The 20,495-nt window shown below is 35.0% G+C and overlaps 4 protein-coding genes across 4 annotated transcripts; 3 read left to right on the forward strand and 1 right to left on the reverse strand.

Moving 5' to 3' along the window:
- Positions 1-3,110: 3,110 nt before the first annotated feature.
- LOC104762826 (D-amino-acid oxidase) lies at positions 3,111-4,785 on the forward strand. The gene is made up of 2 exons (XM_010486217.3): positions 3,111-4,128; positions 4,309-4,785. The coding sequence occupies exons 1-2, from the start codon at positions 3,279-3,281 to the stop codon at positions 4,686-4,688; spliced, it is 1,230 nt and encodes a 409-aa protein (XP_010484519.2). The 5' UTR covers positions 3,111-3,278; the 3' UTR covers positions 4,689-4,785.
- A 3,285-nt stretch (positions 4,786-8,070) lies between these two features.
- On the forward strand, positions 8,071-11,127 carry LOC104762828 (putative LRR receptor-like serine/threonine-protein kinase At4g37250). Its single transcript, XM_010486218.3, has 2 exons — positions 8,071-9,891; positions 10,354-11,127. Exons 1-2 carry the CDS (start codon positions 8,271-8,273, stop codon positions 10,992-10,994), a joined length of 2,262 nt encoding a protein of 753 aa, XP_010484520.1. The 5' UTR covers positions 8,071-8,270; the 3' UTR covers positions 10,995-11,127.
- A 435-nt stretch (positions 11,128-11,562) lies between these two features.
- LOC104762829 (microtubule-associated protein RP/EB family member 1C) lies at positions 11,563-15,587 on the forward strand. Its single transcript, XM_087498407.1, has 8 exons — positions 11,563-11,820; positions 11,982-12,070; positions 12,285-13,661; positions 13,863-14,018; positions 14,142-14,245; positions 14,543-14,801; positions 14,888-15,001; positions 15,090-15,587. Exons 3-8 carry the CDS (start codon positions 13,554-13,556, stop codon positions 15,354-15,356), a joined length of 1,008 nt encoding a protein of 335 aa, XP_087354533.1. The 5' UTR covers positions 11,563-11,820; positions 11,982-12,070; positions 12,285-13,553; the 3' UTR covers positions 15,357-15,587.
- Positions 15,588-16,253: 666 nt separating this feature from the next.
- LOC104762830 (cyclin-D3-2) lies at positions 16,254-19,510 on the reverse strand. The gene is given in 6 exon segments (XM_019239840.2): positions 16,254-16,322; positions 17,121-17,215; positions 17,971-18,208; positions 18,278-18,408; positions 18,500-18,701; positions 18,802-19,510. Coding segments are annotated over 6 exon segments (1,215 nt in total). The 5' UTR covers positions 19,297-19,510; the 3' UTR covers positions 16,254-16,268.
- Positions 19,511-20,495: the final 985 nt, after the last annotated feature.

The following is a 20,495-nucleotide window of genomic DNA, read 5'->3' on the forward strand; positions in this document are numbered from 1 at the left end:
ATAAGCTCAATTCAGAATAGAAGTAGAAATGAGATATTATTTACATTTTAATCTTAATGATGTTAAAACAAAAAAAAAATTAAATGATGTTTTTTTTTGCCAATTCATACTACAATATGCATAAATGAATGAAAATTGTAAACTTTTTACATGTTATATATTAATTTCAGGATTTTTTATAATAAATATAGAACTCTGTGAAACGATGCTATATATGTCAAATCATTATCATACCATATCCAATCGATATTCTTAATTATGTAAATTTAGAGGATATTAATTATATAAAAAAACAATAATGCTGTTACCAAAGATTCATTAAAGCAATAAGATAAAACTGGCGCATGTGGTTCGTTTACTTAGTTGCATAGAATAGGAAGATGCTGCTAACAAAAATATTCTTCCGTTCTCGCTTATCCTAAGCCGTATGCACATTTTGTACCTTCACCTTCCACTCTGCACGTGTGCATGTATCATGTATGCATCCAGATTCCACACGCACACATCTGCAATTATGGTATGGTCGCCGCCGAAACGACGGCGTTCAGTGACCTTCGTGCTTAAGATATATCTTTTGGTTTAATGATGTATGCTTAAGCCACACACACCTAACACCCTTTACTGTAGCTTGATTCAAAAGCGATACTTTGTTGGACGACAAATAAAAAGGGGTGACTCTTCTTTATTTTTATGCGCGGAATCAAAACGTTTTAATTTTAGTACCTACCAAGTACTGTTTCGCTTGCTATGTAAAATCTTATCGAACTCATCATTTGTTCTTCTTTTTAGAATCCCGATCTCATATCATATTGCAAGAACTTGTTTCCCGCCTCTATAATCTGAAATTATCAATAAAAAATTTATGATTTATCTATACACAAACTCGTAACAAGTGAATTTCATCAGTTATCTCCTACTTATCCAGCATAAATCGTATGTACGCATAAAATAAGTCATGACAAATCCTTGGAACGAATAGGTTCTCAAACATAAAATTATCTACCATAAGCTAGTTGATTTCACGTATAACTAAAACTTGGATCATAGTAGTTCGATATACATGATTTATGAACTGTTATGTTCTGTGACATGCATGTTTTTACATGATAGCAAAAATGAATTTATCAACTTCGTAACTCAAATGTTATCAATTTTCAAATATGTACAATTCACATATATTTAAAAACTTTGATCTTTTGATATTATTTATAAGATATATTCATATATATATATATATGGAATACACGTTTTATGACCCATCATCATACGAGTCATGAACGGGCAAAAGTGAGGGCCAATAGTACATAAAATTGGAAACAAAAGAACTGATTACATCAAAGTGTGAAGCTTTTTCCCCACATTGGACGCCGGCTTTTGTTGACTTAATATTAATAATTTAGACTACTATAATAATAATAATTTATCAAAAGCGATAAGTATCTCTAGTTCTCTACACTGTTTTTGGTCAGCTATATATGAAATGTTCTACATTTTATTTAATATTTTCAGAAACAATACTTCTCCTGTGGTGAAAATATCGACCACATCATGAACTTTTGTGTTCAATGACAATGGATCGAGAATCACACCTGATAAACTACTCTTTTTTTATTGATGTAAAATGATAAAACTACTTTTTCGATATATATTCCAACAGATTTATAAATCAACGATAGTACAATGGTGAAACTAATATTATAATTATCCAACTATTCCTAATTAATGAAATTGTCACAAAAACTTATTATTCTATGTTGTAAGTCAAATATTTATCGAACTTACTACATAATTTTATTAGCGGTTCACTATTCTATTTTATAAATAACACTAATACATAATTTACACATCTAACAAAAAAACGTGTAGATGTAAAATGTCTTTTAAGTTTTAAGATGATGTTTTTCTATTTTTTACAAACATCAAACCAGAATTTTTTGGGTTTCCCTAGCTGTCGAAAAAATAATATATTATTTTACAAAAAATAATATATTATCCAAAATGTTGTTTGCTTCCCTTATCTTTTGGGTAAATTTCCCCTAATTTTTTGGGGCTTTAGCTGAGGATGTTTTTCTGTTTACATTAGGATATTTGATGGGATAATATATAACTGTTTTCATCTACTATTCATGTAAAATTTGAGTTATAAAAAAAATTGCATTGACAAATTATCGAAGTTAATCAAACGATTATATATTTTTTTCTTTCATCAAACGGTTTATATATTTCCTAAAACTGCAGAAAAATTTTATTTATAGAAAACCAAGTTGAGTCAACACAAAGAAGCCTCTGTTTATAAACAGAATGAAATATGTAAAGTTTTGGCGGGTCGAACTGTAAGTAGAAAACATCACAGTAGGCCAGTAGGCAGTAGCTATTGTTCATAAATATATAATAATCATTAGGAGTGGTATGTGTGGTTGATGAAAGGCTGAATAAGGAGCGGCCCCTATTAATGGGCTTTTGTCGTCAAAGTGGTGGAGCCCAAATTTGGAATGGCCTGTGTGATTGTTAGTTGGTCACTTGTCCTTTTCAATTATTTATTTTTAAAATGTCTTTTCAACTTCACAAAACATCTAAATCAATCACACTTTGATTCATTTACCTACAAATAGTGAAGTACTGCAATAGAAAACTGAACCACTAGCATTCATAATTTTGAATAAGCGATGCGGAAAATGATTATTGTAAGATTTGCCTACAAATTATCCATTGTAAGTCTCAAACTACAAAGAGAAATGCTTTGGTACGAAGTATAAACTTTATTTTTATCCAATAAGATTATTTAAATACTAATTCATATTATGATTTGTATAAAAGATTGTAAATTATGGCATCATGTGTGTACTTGAAATGCAAAAACAAATGGATTCAAAAAACTAAACTCTATGCAAAACAACCAAATATACGTGATAAAGATAAGAGAAATGGATAAAAATGTATGAATCATTTGTTTAATGTTTCATGTTGTATAAAAAAGGAGAAATGGACTAAGATTCGCAACCAAATTGTTTCATGTTGTAATCATACTTGTAAATCACTCTTTCTGTTTAATTTATTCGTTTCAACTTTCAGCCAATTAATTATCTAATTCACTAATTGGCAAATATTGAGATTGTCATGCTTAATGGTTGGTTTAGTGCAACAAATCCAAACACAACAGTGCTCGAGAATCCTTCAAAATGAGTTTAAAAGTATCGGCCCAATAACACTATAAGCCCAATAAATAAATTTCCTAAGAAACGTGTGGGACTCGATGAGTCATCCACCTCATCTCGCTAATGGCGGCGATCTCATCGTTATTATTCCCCCCGGCGTTAACCCGACGAACAATCACGATCCGCTCCAAGTCATCGAAATCAATGGCAGCAAAAATCCAAATCGATGGAGAAACCTCAAATCGGGTCGTTGTATGCGGCGGCGGCGTAATCGGCGTCTGTACTGCTTATTTCCTCGTCAAGAAAGGAATCGCCGTCACTCTCGTCGAGAAATCAGCCGTCGCGTGCGCTGCTTCCGGTAAAGCCGGCGGATTTCTCGCTTTTGACTGGTGCGATGGAAGCCCTGTTGCGCCTTTAGCACGCGCGAGCTTTAACCTCCATCGATCGCTCGCTGAGGAGCTAAACGGCGTCGAATCGTACGGATACAGACCGCTCACGACTCTTAGCGTCACCATGACGGAATCAAAACCCGGTTCCGGCGGTTTGGGTTTACCGGATTGGGTCAACGGCCCAGCTAAAACCCCATCGACGATTGGTACGACGCAAACCACAGCGCAAGTGCATCCTCAGCTTTTCACTCGGAAGTTGTTATCGACGGCGACGGAGAAGTATGGTGTTGAGGTTGTGATCGGGAAATTGGAAGAGGTGAGAGTGGAATCAGGGAGAGTTGACGCGGTGGTGCTTGAAGGTGGGAGAGTTATCGATACTGGTAAGGTGGTTCTGGCGATGGGTCCATGGTCGAGTAAATTTGAGCTGTTGTCTTCGATTTTTAGGGTTTACGGTACGAAAGCTCATAGCATTGTCTTGGAACCGAAGGAACCAAATGCTATAACGCCTCATGCCCTTTTCTTAACTTATCACCCTTCTCATGGTGGTGAAGCTTTGGACCCTGAAGTATATCCTCGTCCTACAGGTAATATCTTCACTTCTTTCGTGTGATTTTCTAATTTCTATCTAAGATTAGCTTCAAATTGGATCATTTGCTTTCAATGACTGAGGATTACTGCAAAAGTCTGATTAAGATATATGAAACTGATACAAGTAACGGAAGATGAGAAGTAATTGGTACGTTTTATTGTTGTTTGTGGGACAGGTGAAGTGTACATATGTGGAATGTCATCACAAGAAGAAGTACCTGATGATCCAGATCAGGTCACAAGCAATCCTGAATCGATTCAGGTCCTCAAGAGAGTAGCTAAAACAGTCTCGAGCTATCTGAACGAAGAAAACGCTCTAGTGAAAGCAGAGCAAGCGTGTTTCTTGCCCAGCACGGACGATGGAGTCCCTGTGATCGGAGAGATTCCAGGAATCAAGGGTTGTTTTGTAGCCACAGGACATAGTTGCTGGGGGATTCTTAATGGTCCAGCCACTGGTGCTGCATTAGCTGAGCTTATTGTAGATGGCGTAGCCACTAGTGTTGATCTTACTCGGTTTAGTCCTTCCCGGTTTAGCAAACGAAGAGGAAGGGTTTAGTATATAGTGTGTTCATTGATATGTAAGCTAGTTTAATATGTTCGACGATGTGATTACGAGAAATCCTTTAATGTGATAATGATGCTTGATTGTAGTATTTCGTAATCGCTGACCATTTTTCTGTTTATCGAACCGGTTAGATGTAAAATCAAAATGTAATTAAACCAAAATCTATTATTGGTAGGATTATCTTCAACTTGCTATTAATCTTTAAATTCAAAAAGCTAAACGAAACTTTTAGTGTATGATTCGAAAGTTTATGTCTCACCAATTATTTCAAGCCTTCATATATAACTAGATAAACATTCTTATTTTCATATATTATATATATTACAACTTCCAAGGTTTTAAAAAAATATGAGAACACAGAATCTTGTGCCCAACCAATGGACTGACTGATCGTAAGCTTTTGATGTGCGATGCCAATAGCAATGGGTTTCACATTACTTTTTACTTACCCGTTAAGGGACGCACAAAACCAATCCAATGAGAATATTATCTTTTATATTAACATCATCATAAAAGTATCTTATCTTAACCCTCGAATCATCTTACACGTGATTTGCTAAATTTGATTCCCAAGCTTTTTTCATATGATATGTGATTATGTGAAGCTTTTCGCCTTTTCGGGTTTTTAATTTTGTTCCCAATTCCTTTATAAGCTTTCTAAAAGGCTCCATAAAAAGAAAAGAAAAAAAAATCTAAGAAATAAGGGGATTGCTGTATATATCTTCAAGACCATTACACCTCTTTGAAAAGCTAAATAATAATAAATGTTACAAATTTATTACTCGCCAGCATGTATGAACTATGATGAACATATTCTACAAGTTATTTCTATACTACAGTATCATTTTAATAATATACTCCTTTTCTACCCCTTTTTTAATTGTTCGATTACTTATTTATAAACCTCGAATAAATATGATTACTTTATAAAAAGAAGAATACATAAGATGATGATTAGTAAAAGAGGAAGAAGAAAGACCATATCTCTCTTTAATTTCTGTCACATCGTTAACAAAGCAAAGGCAGTTTTTTAAGCTTTTGTCTTTTGAATAAAATGTCAATAACAATTAAATAATCATGACCCATTTCACTTAATCATTCTAATCATCTGTCGTTGTTAAAAAAAGTCACTAGATAGTAGCTTACTACCAGAAATGGCTTCGACGTGTTCACTTCATAGAATCAAAAAAAAATCTAAATATCATTGGCATAATTATCAGATACTATCTAGGAATTATAACAATTTTCTTGACTTCAATCTATAAATCATTTATGTGGAAGAAAATGAAGAATGTAAAAAAAGTCATAACAGATATCATAATATATCCAAAAACACCCGACCGATCAAGTGACAATGCGCAGTGTTGTATTATTATATTATCACTGTTTGAAAAATTGTCGAACTCTTGGATTGAATTATAATTTGTTTGCAAGACGATAACAAGTTTGGAGTTTTGCATAATGGTAAGTAGAAAACTCCATTTTTGATGTATCTCACGTCTTTGTCCACCGCCAAACTAGCAGCCATTCTCTAATTAATATTGTATGGTTACATCTTTGTATATATCCGTATTGAAAACTTTACTGGCTAAATTACATATATACGTACGAGCATGTTTACGTATAAAAAGAGAGAGGGATATAAAAAAGAAACTAAAACGGTAAATAATTTGTGAACTGAAATCTCGAAGCCTACCTTGTCTAATTTTGTAAAATGAATTTTAACTTCTATAAATTAAATGCGGTCTGACAATTTACAGTCGAAAACAAACTATGAATCCTATATCACTGTTATGGGTATTGTTCACACACAACATCAATAGTAAAATTCATTTAAACATTAGCAAGTAGTATAAACATACGTTTGAGGAATAGTATAAAAACAAAAAAATATGTTACGAAAACGAAATATTGAATAGTGGTCAATATGAAAGCGTTATTGTATGGTAATTAATAAGCCCAACGTCTGTAACTTGGACTACACGACACTCATATGTTTTAATGTTTCACAGACACACCACAGAAAAAAAACTTAGATTGTTTTAACTTTTGAATAGTAACCATTATAAATTATTTTAAATATTTCGATATTACGTACCGACATGTTAACACATTTAATTAATTTTTAGTCAACGCATTTTCTTTGAAAATATTGTTGACTAATAGAGTCTAAAATTATATGTTTGACAGTTTGTACGACTTGATCCATTGTTTCGGTCTAGCGATTTCATTGGTTTGCATAATTTTTTTCCATCTCATGATTGGTTAATAATTGTTTTAAGCAGCCTTGACATATACGGTGGTGTTAAAATAAAAAAATTCCAACGGTAAAGTTAAACCATATACATGTAATAAAAATTAAAAAAAATCGCGATTTGGAAATCAAATACAAAAGAAACAAAGGACCACAATGACGCTCGCTAAAATTAAAAACGGGGACCGATTTTAAATTTAATTTGACCGGGCGTACATTAATCTTGACAAAGCATTCATTTTTTTTACGTGTGATGTTGACCTCTGGAGGTAGATAACAGTACCACATTTATATCTTTTTGATGGAACACATAACTGTATAGTTGTTTTTGTTATTTCCTCTTTTATTCAAAACCTAACTCTCGTGATCCATTTGGATTATTACCCCATACATGTTAATCTATATTCTATACTATAAAGATTCCAGAAACATTAATTAAAATATCTACTTGGGTTTCATTAAAAATGGATCTTCAGATTTTGTTTTTGGTATATGTAAAAGTTATAAGTGAATCAAAACAGAGATTAGATGAAATAAATATTATATTTGGTATGAAGCACTGATTTTTTTTTTTTTTTTTATGTTTGGCTGTTTGCGCATAAAGTCAATATTATAACGAATCACAAGATTAGTTTAATTATCCTATATCTACTATATATGATCAGAGGTCTGTAATGAGAAAACAAATAATAAAACGGTCATATATAGATAGATAGTAGAAGTAAATCCAAGTCAGTGGTGAGAGACCTGCAAAAACTTCGAACTTTTTGCGAATGTCTTATAGCAAAGATACTATTCTCCCATCTGATCATGTTCCATAATATATTAAGTTAATTGGTTAAATAATACAAATCTTCACACAGCATCACATGATCGATATGTGTAATCTCACGTCACGATTTTTCTCTTACGAACACATCACACAGTCAAAAGGAATAATAGAAATCATATATTATAGTTTATAGTGTTTCTTGTGATCTAGCAAAGATTTGTGTTACAAGAATATCCAGATTTATATGGTTTTGTGTTATGTTTCTATTGAAAGATCAATGTAAACAATGATGAACATGATAGGGTCCACGTTGATTATAAACGTGAAAAACGACAAAGCGACGTCAGCATAATTTACGAAATAAGAAAAATAGTGTTATCATATTCCGTGCAATTTACATAGGATATATATATATTATATTATATAGTTTTTTTTATATAATTACTATAGAGTATAGTTTTACGGAAATCAAGAATTCCATAAAGAGATAAACACTTCATATCGCTCACACTCACATGGCCTTTTCTATCTATGCGTAAAGCTCACCATGACGACACTCGCCGCCGATGATCTCCGACGTTATCTTTTCTTAAGTACCGTATTGTCCTTCTTCCTCCTATGTGACCGATCATCTCATGCTCTGAGCACAGACGGTGTTCTTCTCCTCTCTTTCCGTTACTCGATCGTCGACGATCCTCTTTCAGTTCTGCGGAGCTGGCGGTTCGAGGACGAGACTCCTTGCTCTTGGCGTGGCGTCACGTGCGATGTCTCTTCCCGGCACGTGACTGTTCTTTCGCTTCCTAGCTCGAAGCTTTCCGGTACTCTTCCTTCTAATTTGGGTTCTCTCAGTTCTCTTCAAAGGCTTGATCTTTCGAACAACAACATGAACGGGTCTTTCCCGGTCTCGCTTCTCAACGCGACGGAGCTTAGGTTTCTTGATCTGTCGGATAATCACATCTCCGGCGAGTTACCGGCGAGTTTTGGCGCGCTTTTGAATCTCCAGGCGTTGAACCTCTCCGGTAACTCCTTCTTCGGAGAATTGCCGAAGACTTTGGGATGGAATACGAACTTAACGGAGATATCACTGAAGAACAACCATATCTCCGGCAAGATTCCGGGAGGTTTCAAGTCGACGGAGTATCTCGACCTGTCATCGAACTTGATCAAAGGCTCGTTGCCGTCACATTTCGGAGGGAATCGTTTACGCTATTTCAACGCATCGTACAACAGAATCTCCGGCGAGATTCCGTCAGGTTTCGCCGATGAAATCCCGGAAAACGCCACCGTAGATATCTCTTTCAACCAACTCACAGGTCAAATCCCGGGTTTTCGGGTTCTCGGTAACCAGGAATCCAACTCCTTTTCCGGTAACCCGGGGCTATGCGGAACAGACCCGGCAAAACACCCTTGCCGTGACGGTGAAGCAACAACCTCTCCACCTCCATCATCGCTGACACCAGATTCTCCTCCGGCATTAGCTGCTATACCAAATACAATCGGCTTGACCAACAACCCAATCAGCTCCAAAACCGGTCAGAAACCAAAATGGGGTCATAAACCGATTCTTATAATTGGGATCGTTGTCGGTGACATCGCCGGTTTAGCTATCCTCGGGATTGTGTTTTTTTACATTTACCAGTCGAGGAAACGGAAGACCGTAACGGCTACGTCAAAATGGTCCACGTCATCAACAGATTCCAAGGTCTCAAAATGGTACTGTCTACGCAAAACCATTTACGTCGACGGTGACTGCGAAGACGAAGAAGAAGAAGAAGCCGGTACATCGGAATCCGAAGAAGAGAGCTCCGTCGGGCCAAACCGACGGTCAGGATTGGACGATCAAGACAAGAAAGGCACGTTAGTGAATCTGGACTCAGAGAAAGAGCTCGAGATCGAAACGCTTCTCAAAGCTTCGGCTTATATTTTGGGAGCCACCGGTTCGAGCATTATGTATAAAGCGGTTCTCCAAGACGGAACGGCCGTGGCGGTTAGACGTATAGCAGAATGCGGTTTAGACCGGTTTAGAGACTTCGAAGCTCAGGTTCGAGCAGTGGCTAAGCTGGTACATCCAAACCTGGTACGAATTCGAGGTTTCTATTGGGGATCCGACGAGAAGCTTGTCATTTACGATTTTGTCCCTAACGGAAGTCTCGCTAACGCCCGTTACCGTAAGTCTTCCCTTTTCTCCGTTCAATCTGATTTAATGCGCGCTTACGTTAGTAGAATGATATATTAGTTGGCTAACATGAGCGGAGTGTCGGTCTCGGAGTCAGAGAGTTGGTTCCAACTAAAAAAGTATGTCAGTTAATGATCGGACAAGAGTCAACGGCGAGTCTCGATATTGATTTTTTTCTTTTTTCTTTTTCTTCTTATCGTAAGCTAATATCTCAAGCGCAAGATAGTGACAGTTCTGTGTTTCTGTGAAATCTCTCTGTTTTTGAGTTGAGTCCCCCCACATATAAAAAGGTTTTGTAATTTTGTATTGACAGAAGCAAGTCCTTTGCTTAACTTTTGTCTTTTTGTATTGATAAGTAACAGTGTGGGATTTGCTAACGTGTATACACAACAACATATACATGTTCGATTTCACCTAATATACGGGCTTGTTTTTTCTTTCCTTTTATTGCCAGGGAAAGTGGGGTCATCGCCTTGTCATTTACCTTGGGAGGCTCGGCTCAAGATAGCTAAAGGTATAGCTCGAGGGATAACGTACATACACGACAAGAAGTGTGTGCATGGGAACCTCAAGCCTAGTAATATCCTTTTGGGTTTAGATATGGAGCCTAAAGTTGCAGATTTTGGCCTTGAAAAGCTTTTGATTGGCGACATGAGTTATAGAGCCTGTGGCTCAGCTCCTATATTCGGTAGCAAGAGATCCACAACATCTCTTGAGTTTGGACCGAGTCCAAGTCCAAGTCCTAGTTCAGTCGGGTTACCTTACAACGCTCCTGAATCTCTCCGGAGCATAAAAGCGAATCCGAAGTGGGACGTTTACTCATTCGGAGTAATTCTGCTTGAGTTGCTAACGGGAAAGATTGTGGTGGTCGACGAGCTTGGACAGGTTAATGGCCTCGTGATTGATGACGGTGAGCGGGCGATTCGGATGGCGGACGTTGCTATACGGGGGGAGTTAGAAGGCAAAGAAGAAGCTGTGTTGGCATGTTTGAAAATGGGTCTAGCTTGTGCATCTCCAATACCACAGAGAAGGCCTAATATCAAAGAGGCTTTACAAGTCCTCGAGAGATTCCCTCTTCATTTTAATCAACAATAATATAATAAGAAATATTTTCCTGACTGTGTGTGTACTTAGTTAGGAGTTTAGATTAATAGGCGAGTTTAATTTTTCTGTTCCTAAAAAAATTCATGTGGCCTCTGATTTTAAATTTATTTTTGGATTTATTATATTTAGTGGTGATATCTACAATGGTCCAGCTCTCGTAGTCGTATAGCATAGCGTAAAACAAAACTTTTATATTTATAATTTAGTGACATTTTATATATGTATTGTATAAATTTAAAAGTTTTTATAATGATACTGGATATTCAACCTAAAATCCCAGACTGAATCGACTAATCGAGAGTGCGTGTATGGTTTTTTGTTATTTGGTTTTCTCCTATTTTCTCAGCTAAAAATATGGGCTTGGGTGGATGATAACGAGCTATAAAGAGTTGAATCCAGTAGCAAACCCTAGGCCCATAAGTAATCTTAAGATCCACAGTACAGATTTACACAACAGTAATCATTACGTTATTACAGATTAGACACTTATAACCGTTAGATTACACTGTTTCCAATTATACTTCCCAAACGTTCGAAAATAATATTTCCTTTTTTTCCCAACCCAAAAAGGTAATTTGCTTTTAGTTTATCCGTTGAAAAGTGCAAATTAACCGACATATGTATGTAGTTGTTCCTGTCTATATGATAACCTCAGAGAGGAGACTCATCATCGATCGCTCTTCATCTTGTCGTGTCTTCTTCTTCTATTTCGATCATCATCAAGCAAAATAACATCAACGTGTTCTGTTCTTAATCTATAATATCTACGCCTCCGACTAATCTGATCGAAGCAACCTGCAATTTGTTCTCAACAAAGGCAACTTTTTAACTTTCCTCTTTTTTGATCTTGTTGGCTTCAGTTATTTTTGCATTCACAAATTGTTCGTTTATTCTTCGCTCAAGCTTTGATTTTTTCTAGTCACATGGAAAACAGAATAATTGCTAAAATTCTCTCGTCTCCTTCGCAACTTGTTCCAGTAAAACGAACATCACGAAGCTTTTTCTTGTCTGATTCTACGAAATTTAGGAGCATTCTTCTTCTCAATGCCAACTACAATCGTTTATGGGTAAAGCCTTTTTTATATAAACTACATATTATTCCCTGGAACTTTTCTATTATGCGTTTTTGTTAGTAAATACATGCATAGGTTTGGATCGCTTCTTAGTTTATTTGTTTACTGCTCCTCGTCAAGCTCTAGAATTTTCTTAGAAACTGTTTCATGAATCTGAAGGTTTTACAAGTTCCGGTCTGTTTACATCTTTTTTTTGTTATATTTACAGTTATTAAAAACAAGTGCAATTACGTTAACAGTCCAACAAATAAAAAAGCACATGATGGAAGTGGCTCAACAATCAGATCCTATCCCTGAATTCATCCATTCCTGAGCCAGGTAACTCTTCTTTTCATATCTTTATTTTTGTTTTATCCTTCTAATTATTAAACAAAAACTTAAACTTAAATACTAAATTACAAAAAAGCATTATGGACTAAATGGATTTTGGATGCAATTTTGTTAGACATTCCACAAATTCGACTTGTTTCCGTTTTGTTCTGTTTTTTTATAGTATTTAAGTTTATGGTTTTTACAACTAACAAAAACTAATATTTTAAAATAATTAATTTTTATCAAAACTAAAAAAATTAGTATGAAAACTTAAACTTGAATACTAAATTACAAAAAAACACTACGGACTAACTGGATTTTGGATGCAATTTTGTTAGACATTTCATAAATTCGACTTGTTTCTGCTTTTATGTTTATTTAGTATGTAAGTTTATAATTTTCAACTAATTAAAAAATAATTAGAATTTTCAACTAATTAAAAAATAATTAGAATTTTCAACTAATTTTAAAAAATAATTTTTTATCAAAACTTAAAGAATTTAAGTATGAAAACTTTAAACTTAAATACTAAATTAGAAAAAAGCATTATGGACTAACTGGATTTTGGATGCAATTTTGTTAGACATTCCACAAATTCGACTTGTTTACGTTTTGTTTATGCTTTATTTGGTATTTAAGTTTAGGATTTTCAACTAATTAAAAACTAGATTAAAAAATAAATATCAAAACTTAAAACTTAAATACAAAATTTACAAAAAAAAAAAATATTAAGCACTAACTGGATTTTGGATGGAATTTTGTTAGAGATTCCATCATGGAATAGTATTTAAGTTTATGTTTTTCAAACTAATTAAAACTAAAATTTAAATAAAGATTTTAAGGAAGAAGAAAATTGTAATAAGAACAGTGTTAAAAAAAATAAAAAATAAAATAAAATTGTAAAAAGAAATTAAGAAGTAATGTCTCTTTTAGTATTTTGGGCTTTCGTTAAAAGGCGTGGATAGGCCTATTGAAAGAACCCGGATCCGAAATAGCCAGACTGGGTAAAGATTCGGATATTTGCATTTTGAATTGAAAACTCCGCTCTCGTCTCTCCTCCATTTTCCTATCTTTGTTTTTTTTTTTTTTGTCTTCTCCTCTAATTTCAAAAGAGCCGTTAGAGAGAGAAAGAGAGAGAGACGAGTCAAATCTGAGCAAATCGGAGATGGCTACGAACATTGGGATGATGGATTCTGCTTATTTCGTTGGTAGATCGGAGATTCTGGCTTGGATTAACTCCACTCTCCAACTTAATCTCTCCAAAGTCGAAGAGGTAACTAAAATCTATTTGCGTATCAATCTCTCGCTTCTCTATTGAATCACCTCGTTTTGGGATTTGGACTCGAAGGATCTCTCGTTTCTTATCTGTTTTGTTTTGGGATTTGAGTACAGATTCGATGAATTTTTTTTCTCTATCTGTGTGTTGTTGTTGTTGTTTGATCTGGATCTGAAAATTCGATTATGGATGATATAGGCTTGTTCAGGCGCTGTTCATTGTCAGCTAATGGATTCGGTACACCCTGGAACTGTTCCGATGCACAAGGTCAATTTTGATGCCAAGAGCGAGTATGAAATGATTCAGAACTATAAAGTTCTTCAGGATGTCTTTAATAAACTCAAGCTCACTAAGGTCTTCTTCTTTCTTTTTCACTATTTTTATTTTGGGGGGGGGTGGGGGGGGGGGGGGTGGGGGGGTCTTGATTCTAGGCATAGTAGAACTGACACATTGTGTGGTTTAATTTTGGCTGTGTAGCACATCGAAGTGAGCAAACTCGTTAAGGGAAGGCCATTGGATAACTTGGAGTTTATGCAGTGGATGAAGAAGTACTGTGATTCTGTTAATGGAGGCCAGCATAAGTAAGTTTTGCTTCTATCACAACCTATCTTTTTAACTTGGATTCTGATTGTGCTGTGACGCTTGATAACAATTTCATTAAGATAAAACCAAAATTGACTACATAAATCATAGTTCTTATTAGATGAGGAAAAGTTAAGTTCGCGTATCATTTGTTCTCACTCTGCTGTATAGATATAGAAATCCAACAATCTTTTAGTTCATATAGTTTTTTCTAAGAAGTTTAGCATTATATGATCCAAATTTCATTCATATATACTCGTCTCTGAAACTGCTCTCTTGTATTTGATCACTGGTAGTTACCACGCACTGGAGAGAAGAGAAGCCAGCAAAGGAGGAAAAGAAGCAACCAAGAGAGCTGCTGCAGCTACACAACAATCAGCCAAGAGTTCTTCTTCTTCAGCTGCACCTAGACCTTCGTCTTCTAATGGAACCCGTAAACACGAACCACAATCCTCCAACTCCGGGAATCACCACCACTCTTCAACTGGGAATCATCATCACGCTTCAAAACCATCAGCTAAACAATCTAAACCAGTGCCTGCTTATGATGAAAAGGTACTGTTTCTCTCAACACACTAATTTCTCATATTACAACATTAAAAGTCTATATAGCTCTCACTAACTCACTTCTTTTATCACAGATCACAGAACTGAAACTCTATATAGACAGCTTAGAGAAAGAAAGAGACTTCTATTTCTCTAAACTAAGAGATGTGGAGATTCTCTGCCAAAACCCAGACACAGAACACTTACCTGTATGCAAAGTTTCTCTGTCTCAGTTATAAAAAAAACTCCATTATTGTTTCAAAATCATCATCATCATCACTCCTTTTTGTTCTGCAGCTTGTTGGCTCCATAAAAAGAATCCTATACGCAGCCGATGGAGAAGACGTTGGAGCAGCAGCTGAGACGACAGAGATACAGACTTTGAGCCCCATTGCTGAAGGATCAGAAGAAAGAAGAAGCAGTGTAATAGAGTCGCAGAAGAGGAAACTCATAGTGAATCACGACGTAGAAGCTGCGGCGATTACAACACTCTCACCAAGACAACGCCTTTCTGATGCTTCTGATGTCAAATGCAGTGGTTCATCTCCTCTCTTGACCTGCTGAATCAGTTAGCTACTACTTGCTATAATACTACTCGATTATGAAAACATTCTCTCTCAGAGAATCTGGCTCTATGTTTGAAAAAAAATTCCATATCCCTTCTTATAAAACTTACTACTACTAGTACTCTGTTGAAAATATCATTTGTTGTGATGTTTTGTGATCATCATGGTACTCTGTTGAAAATATCATTTGTTGTGATCATTATGGTTTAAATATGTTTTGGCACCTACAGTTTCACATCTTTTGTGATCATTATAATATATGGCTCCTACAGGCTACAGTTTCACATCTTTTGTGATCATTAGGGTATAATATGTTTTGGCTCCTACAGTTTCAAATCTTATTAATTAGTAACAGTGTAGAGTGATTAAACATAAAATAGTAATTTTGCATAATCGTGTGAAATCGCATGTTAATTACGGCGTTGTCTAAGGCCATAATTTTAAGACAAAAATGGCCTAAGACTCGGGTTGGCCAATCAAATACTTTGGAAAAGTGTAGGAAGACTAACGCAAGAACGGGATCTTCGTTTACCCCCACACAAACAACGATATATATATGCTCTTTTGGGAACTTTCTTTTTATAATTTTTAATTTTTGTTTTGTACAAGTTGTTTTTTTAAATTTCTCTTCGGAAAAAAAAAATTTAATATGAACCTAAAAGCCTGGCAGGTAGTGTATTATATGTTCTTTGTATTCCTTGTGGTATATATAAGTTGTGCTATTCTTTCAGTAAATAAAGATATAGTGAATTTTATTTGAAAATTACAAAGGAAAAGGAGACTAAAGGAAGACAAGAGGAGGATGGATCATCAAAAGTGGTGGTGGAAACAACGGAGCATCATCGTTCGTCAGCGGGGAAAGCTTCAGAGCAAAAAAATATAGAAGTGGTTCATCAATTTCACCCCAAAACTAGCGGTGGTGTTCTTGTCGGAGCTGCAGCCGCGGTCGAATCCACCCTTGAATCTGCCAAAGAAGTCATCTCTCAAAACCTTAAAAAATAAAAACATCGGATTACTAATTTCTAGTACTTTACAGTTGTAAATTTTTAAAAATCTTCTGTATTCCCATAATCAAAACCCCTAATATTATTAGTTTTCACCGATTTTTATTGTTTTCATCTTAAGCGATTTTTGCTAATTATATATGTAGTTTCAATGGAATATAAAGATGATTAGAATATGTAATTTTGTGTGCTGAGTTCGTTTATTAAAAATTAATCCGGATAAAACGTATAAAGACCTTGTAGTACGAAAACGTGAGCTTTTACCGTGTGGGATGTTGGTGGGCAAGACAAATGTACGTACTACTTTTTATAAATTTGTTTGGCTTTTTCTTTTTGTTTTGTTGAAAAGAAAAAAGCTAAGATCTGACCGTTGGAGTGGGATACACTATCCTCTTTTCAGCAATATCTCAACAATAATACTAAACCAAAAAAAAAAAAAAAAAGCCATAACCATTTGTGTAAAGAACGAAATAAATCATCAGAGACTATACGAAGGTCTTAATTGGTGTATTTAGTGGTGATAGCAATACTTAAAAAGTTTAAAACCCCAAGAAAGATTGTTCAAATCCCCTATCCCTAATAAAAACATTACAATAATTCATGTATATGTCAGATTCTATACCATATACATATCTGAAATTTTGATAAATGTCCAATGGGTTATTCACAGATGGTGCTTAAAAGCTATAAACATATTAATTGTCTTTGACATGACATGAGACAGTAAATTCAAAAGTCTTAGGGACAGTGTTTCACACATACATGTCCACAGTCCACCAGATCTCTTTCATCTTCAAGGATAAAAACAAAACAAGTACTTGAACCACCCTTTGTCTGGTCTCTAAAACCTCTCCTTTCAAATCAAAATCCAAATTACCTCTGAAAATTGTAGAGATTATTTTTTTTTACAGAATTATGACAGAAAAAACCAACCACTCTTCTTGTTTCTGCACAAAAGGTACAACTGAGGTTTTCTTTCACATGTTTCACTAACCCAACAGAAGAAATCAGATGTTTCAGGTTTATCATTTATATCAACCACTCTTCTTTTTCCAATCTTATCTCCCCATAATTTAAAGAGGTCCAAGAGATTTCTATATCAAACAATTGACACATCACGAGCGAGACTTGATAGAGAGAGATGTATACTTTTTAACTTATTACTGTTACTGATGTTTATTTATCAGTCAATTCTTAAGACTACTGCCCTATGTGTTTGTTGCTAGTAGTGGGATTTGTTGAGATTTCAAGGACGATGTAGTTAAAAAGTATTTAGTTAGGATTTGTTGCTACTCCTCCCAACTTTTGACGTTTGAATTCTCACTTTAACACTTCACTTGATAATATAAACGAAATTGCATAAAGAATCAATCAATCCTCTTAACGTTGATCTACTGTGAAGATGTTGCAAAGGCATATTAAGATTGATGAATGAATATTAAGATTTAAAAGACAGAGCTTAGAGTTATCACAAAATGTTCTGCCTTTTAAATTGTAGCCATAGCCGATAATGATACGCAAAAGAGAGATTAAAATTTATGTTTTGACACATTTGATCAAAAGAAAGGTACTAACGAGGACTACTACTGAGTACATCGAGAAACATACGGTTTATTGAAGGCAACCTCATCTGCTGCTCCTGCACTCTCCTTCTCTTGAGCAGAGACTCTGGAGATGATGATGATGATGATGATGACACTGAAGAAGTAGAGACAACTCAGGAGCCATTTGAACTGTCATCAAAGTCAAATACACCGCTTGGACTGTCTTGATCAGGCCAATTCATCTTCCTCTTCTTGCTTGGATTGTGCTCCAACAACAGTTCATAGCATTCATTTACTTTATTCTGTGAAGTAATTAATGATGCTGAATCAGATTTTGATCTTCAAAAGTACAATTGGACTAACGCACATACCTGATCAACTTTGAGTAGAGTGAGTAATTGAGATTGGTATTCAACTTCGTCACATGGTTTCAAATCCTTGATGACATAAATCATTATAGCAGTAGCTAACACAGAAGGGAAGTAACTCATAAACCTCGTATCTGCAACCAAGATCCATAATTTAGCACCACCACCAAAAGAATCCAAACTAAAAACATCAAAAGAAAAAGGTTTAAAAAATGGAAACCTCACCAGCAACAACAGAGATCAGAAGACGCTCACACTTGCCAAAAAAGTCCAATTGCTGGTGACATTCAGAGCCAAACCGCCTAATAAAGTGATCAAAGAAAGAGATTGGAGTGACAGGGTGCATTCTCCATTGGAGAGTAGACAGAACCAAAAGCTCCATTCTTTGTATAGTCTTAGCTTCAAAGACATATCTTGCTTCCTCCACCTTCAACCACAAACACACACAAAAACATAATTAGAAATCCGCATTTCCGCAAACACTTAATCCACATCGTTATAAGAGAGAGAGAGAAAAAGAAACTAACTTGGAGGTCAAAGAGCAATGGAACACGAATCTCTTCGACTTTAGCAGCTAAAGACAAACAAGCCACAGCAACAAGCTGAGACATCCAAGGCTTATTATCAGACTGAAGCTTAATAGTAGTTATAAACCTATCGAAGTAGTTCACAGCAAGTATAGCAGTCAATGAAGTGAACCCGTGATGAGATTTAACCCTAAGAAACCAATCTAAAGCCTCTTTCCTACAAGAAACCCAAAACCCATCTAAGATTTCGTCACCAAAACAAGGATTCGTTTCGTTCTCCTTTGAAATCAGACTCATCAGCTCATCGTCATCCCATAAAAACATATCCAAAAGAGGTAAAAACTGAAACTTTGCTGCTGCGACACTCTCATCGGAATCTAAATCTCCGTCAAGATCCTCATCTTCCACAAACCCGGTTTCTTCCTCGCAGTAGAGCCCATCAAGAACACAAAACGGTGCGTTTTGGGACGCTTCTTCTTCTTTCTCCAAAGCCATCTTCTCCTTCCGAGAAGAAGAAATCGCAGATTACTCTGCTCATTCTGCCATTGAAGCTCTTTTAGTTTCGTCGACGGATTCTACAGTGAAGGAAGAAAGAACAAGGAACCAAAGAGACCAGACCAATTTGCTAAGAAAGCGAAGGGTTTTTATTATTTTATCTCACGCTTGTCTTTTTTTTATTTCTTTTAATAATTACCAAATTGTTCTTATTATTTTTGTTCTTGTCTCTTTTTTTTTAATAATATTCGGATTGTTTGGCGCGCGAGATAATGATTATAATTAACGAATTTAATTACAGTTAGCCTATACGCTACTTATGGCGCGTGCATAAACGCTCCTTTACCATGTCCGTACGATCGAGACAAAGATATATCTTGATCGGATCGTGATGATTACGCTCCTTTGTGTTGCGGACTCAGTAGATTTTTTATTTTGGATTTTTATCATTGATTACACAGCACATAATTACTATCTCTTCTAATTTTTAAAATATAGGATGTTTTTGTTGTGTTAACATATAAGTAGTATTTATTTTCTAATATTAAAAAATATTTAATCAAAGAAATTATTATTTATATTGATGTTTCTGTTTTTTTCTCTCTATCAAATATGTGTATTATTAAATGATGTTTCTGTTTATATTAAGTATCGTTGTATTTAAATTCTGTAAAATACATGTATATATATAGAAACAAATTATTTATAGTTTTTCTGTAGGGAATACGTAAAGATTCGTAATATGAATCTAATTATTTATTGTTCGTGGTATTTATTATAGTCACGTCTTTCTTGATAGCTTTGCAGATTCTCTGTGGTCCAAATATACATAAATTGAATGCAAAAAGATATCTAAAAATCGTTTATTTATTATTTCTATAAATAGTTTTTATTTTTACGTATTCTATAAAGAAGATCTCTTCAAAAGAGTGATTATTTAATTGGAACCTGCCTCCCTTCTTTATATGCTAAAAATTCGGATTCGAGGCCAAGAAAAAGGGCAATTAGCTGATTAAAAAAAAAATATATCGCTGGCCTTTTCCCATAATAACTAAATTATCCAAAAAGGATGTTGTTTTAAACTTTAACAGCCACATTAGTGGTCAAAATGCATTCTTCTGGACCTCGTTAAAATACAAACACTTTAGTTTCTAATAAGTGAAAGAAAAAAACAAAGGAAGTGGAAACAAGATTTATAC

This window comes from Camelina sativa, chromosome 18 (genome assembly GCF_030686135.1).
Source record: "Camelina sativa cultivar CO46 ecotype springtype chromosome 18, ASM3068613v1".
In the NCBI taxonomy this organism is placed as follows: Eukaryota; Viridiplantae; Streptophyta; class Magnoliopsida; order Brassicales; family Brassicaceae; genus Camelina; species Camelina sativa.

What these genes read in the sequence shown, in the direction of transcription:
- LOC104762826 (XM_010486217.3), top strand. Translation starts at nt 3,279, where the DNA reads ATGGCGGCGATCTCATCGTTATTATTCCCCCCGGCGTTAACCCGACGA. An exon ending in AGTATATCCTCGTCCTACAG is followed by an intron (nt 4,129 to 4,308) that starts GTAATATCTTCA and finishes TTTGTGGGACAG; the next exon opens with GTGAAGTGTACATATGTGGA.
- LOC104762828 (XM_010486218.3), top strand. Translation starts at nt 8,271, where the DNA reads ATGACGACACTCGCCGCCGATGATCTCCGACGTTATCTTTTCTTAAGT. An exon ending in TCTCGCTAACGCCCGTTACC is followed by an intron (nt 9,892 to 10,353) that starts GTAAGTCTTCCC and finishes TTTTATTGCCAG; the next exon opens with GGAAAGTGGGGTCATCGCCT.
- LOC104762829 (XM_087498407.1), top strand. Translation starts at nt 13,554, where the DNA reads ATGGCTACGAACATTGGGATGATGGATTCTGCTTATTTCGTTGGTAGA. An exon ending in GTTAATGGAGGCCAGCATAA is followed by an intron (nt 14,246 to 14,542) that starts GTAAGTTTTGCT and finishes GATCACTGGTAG; the next exon opens with TTACCACGCACTGGAGAGAA. An exon ending in CAGACACAGAACACTTACCT is followed by an intron (nt 15,002 to 15,089) that starts GTATGCAAAGTT and finishes TTTGTTCTGCAG; the next exon opens with CTTGTTGGCTCCATAAAAAG.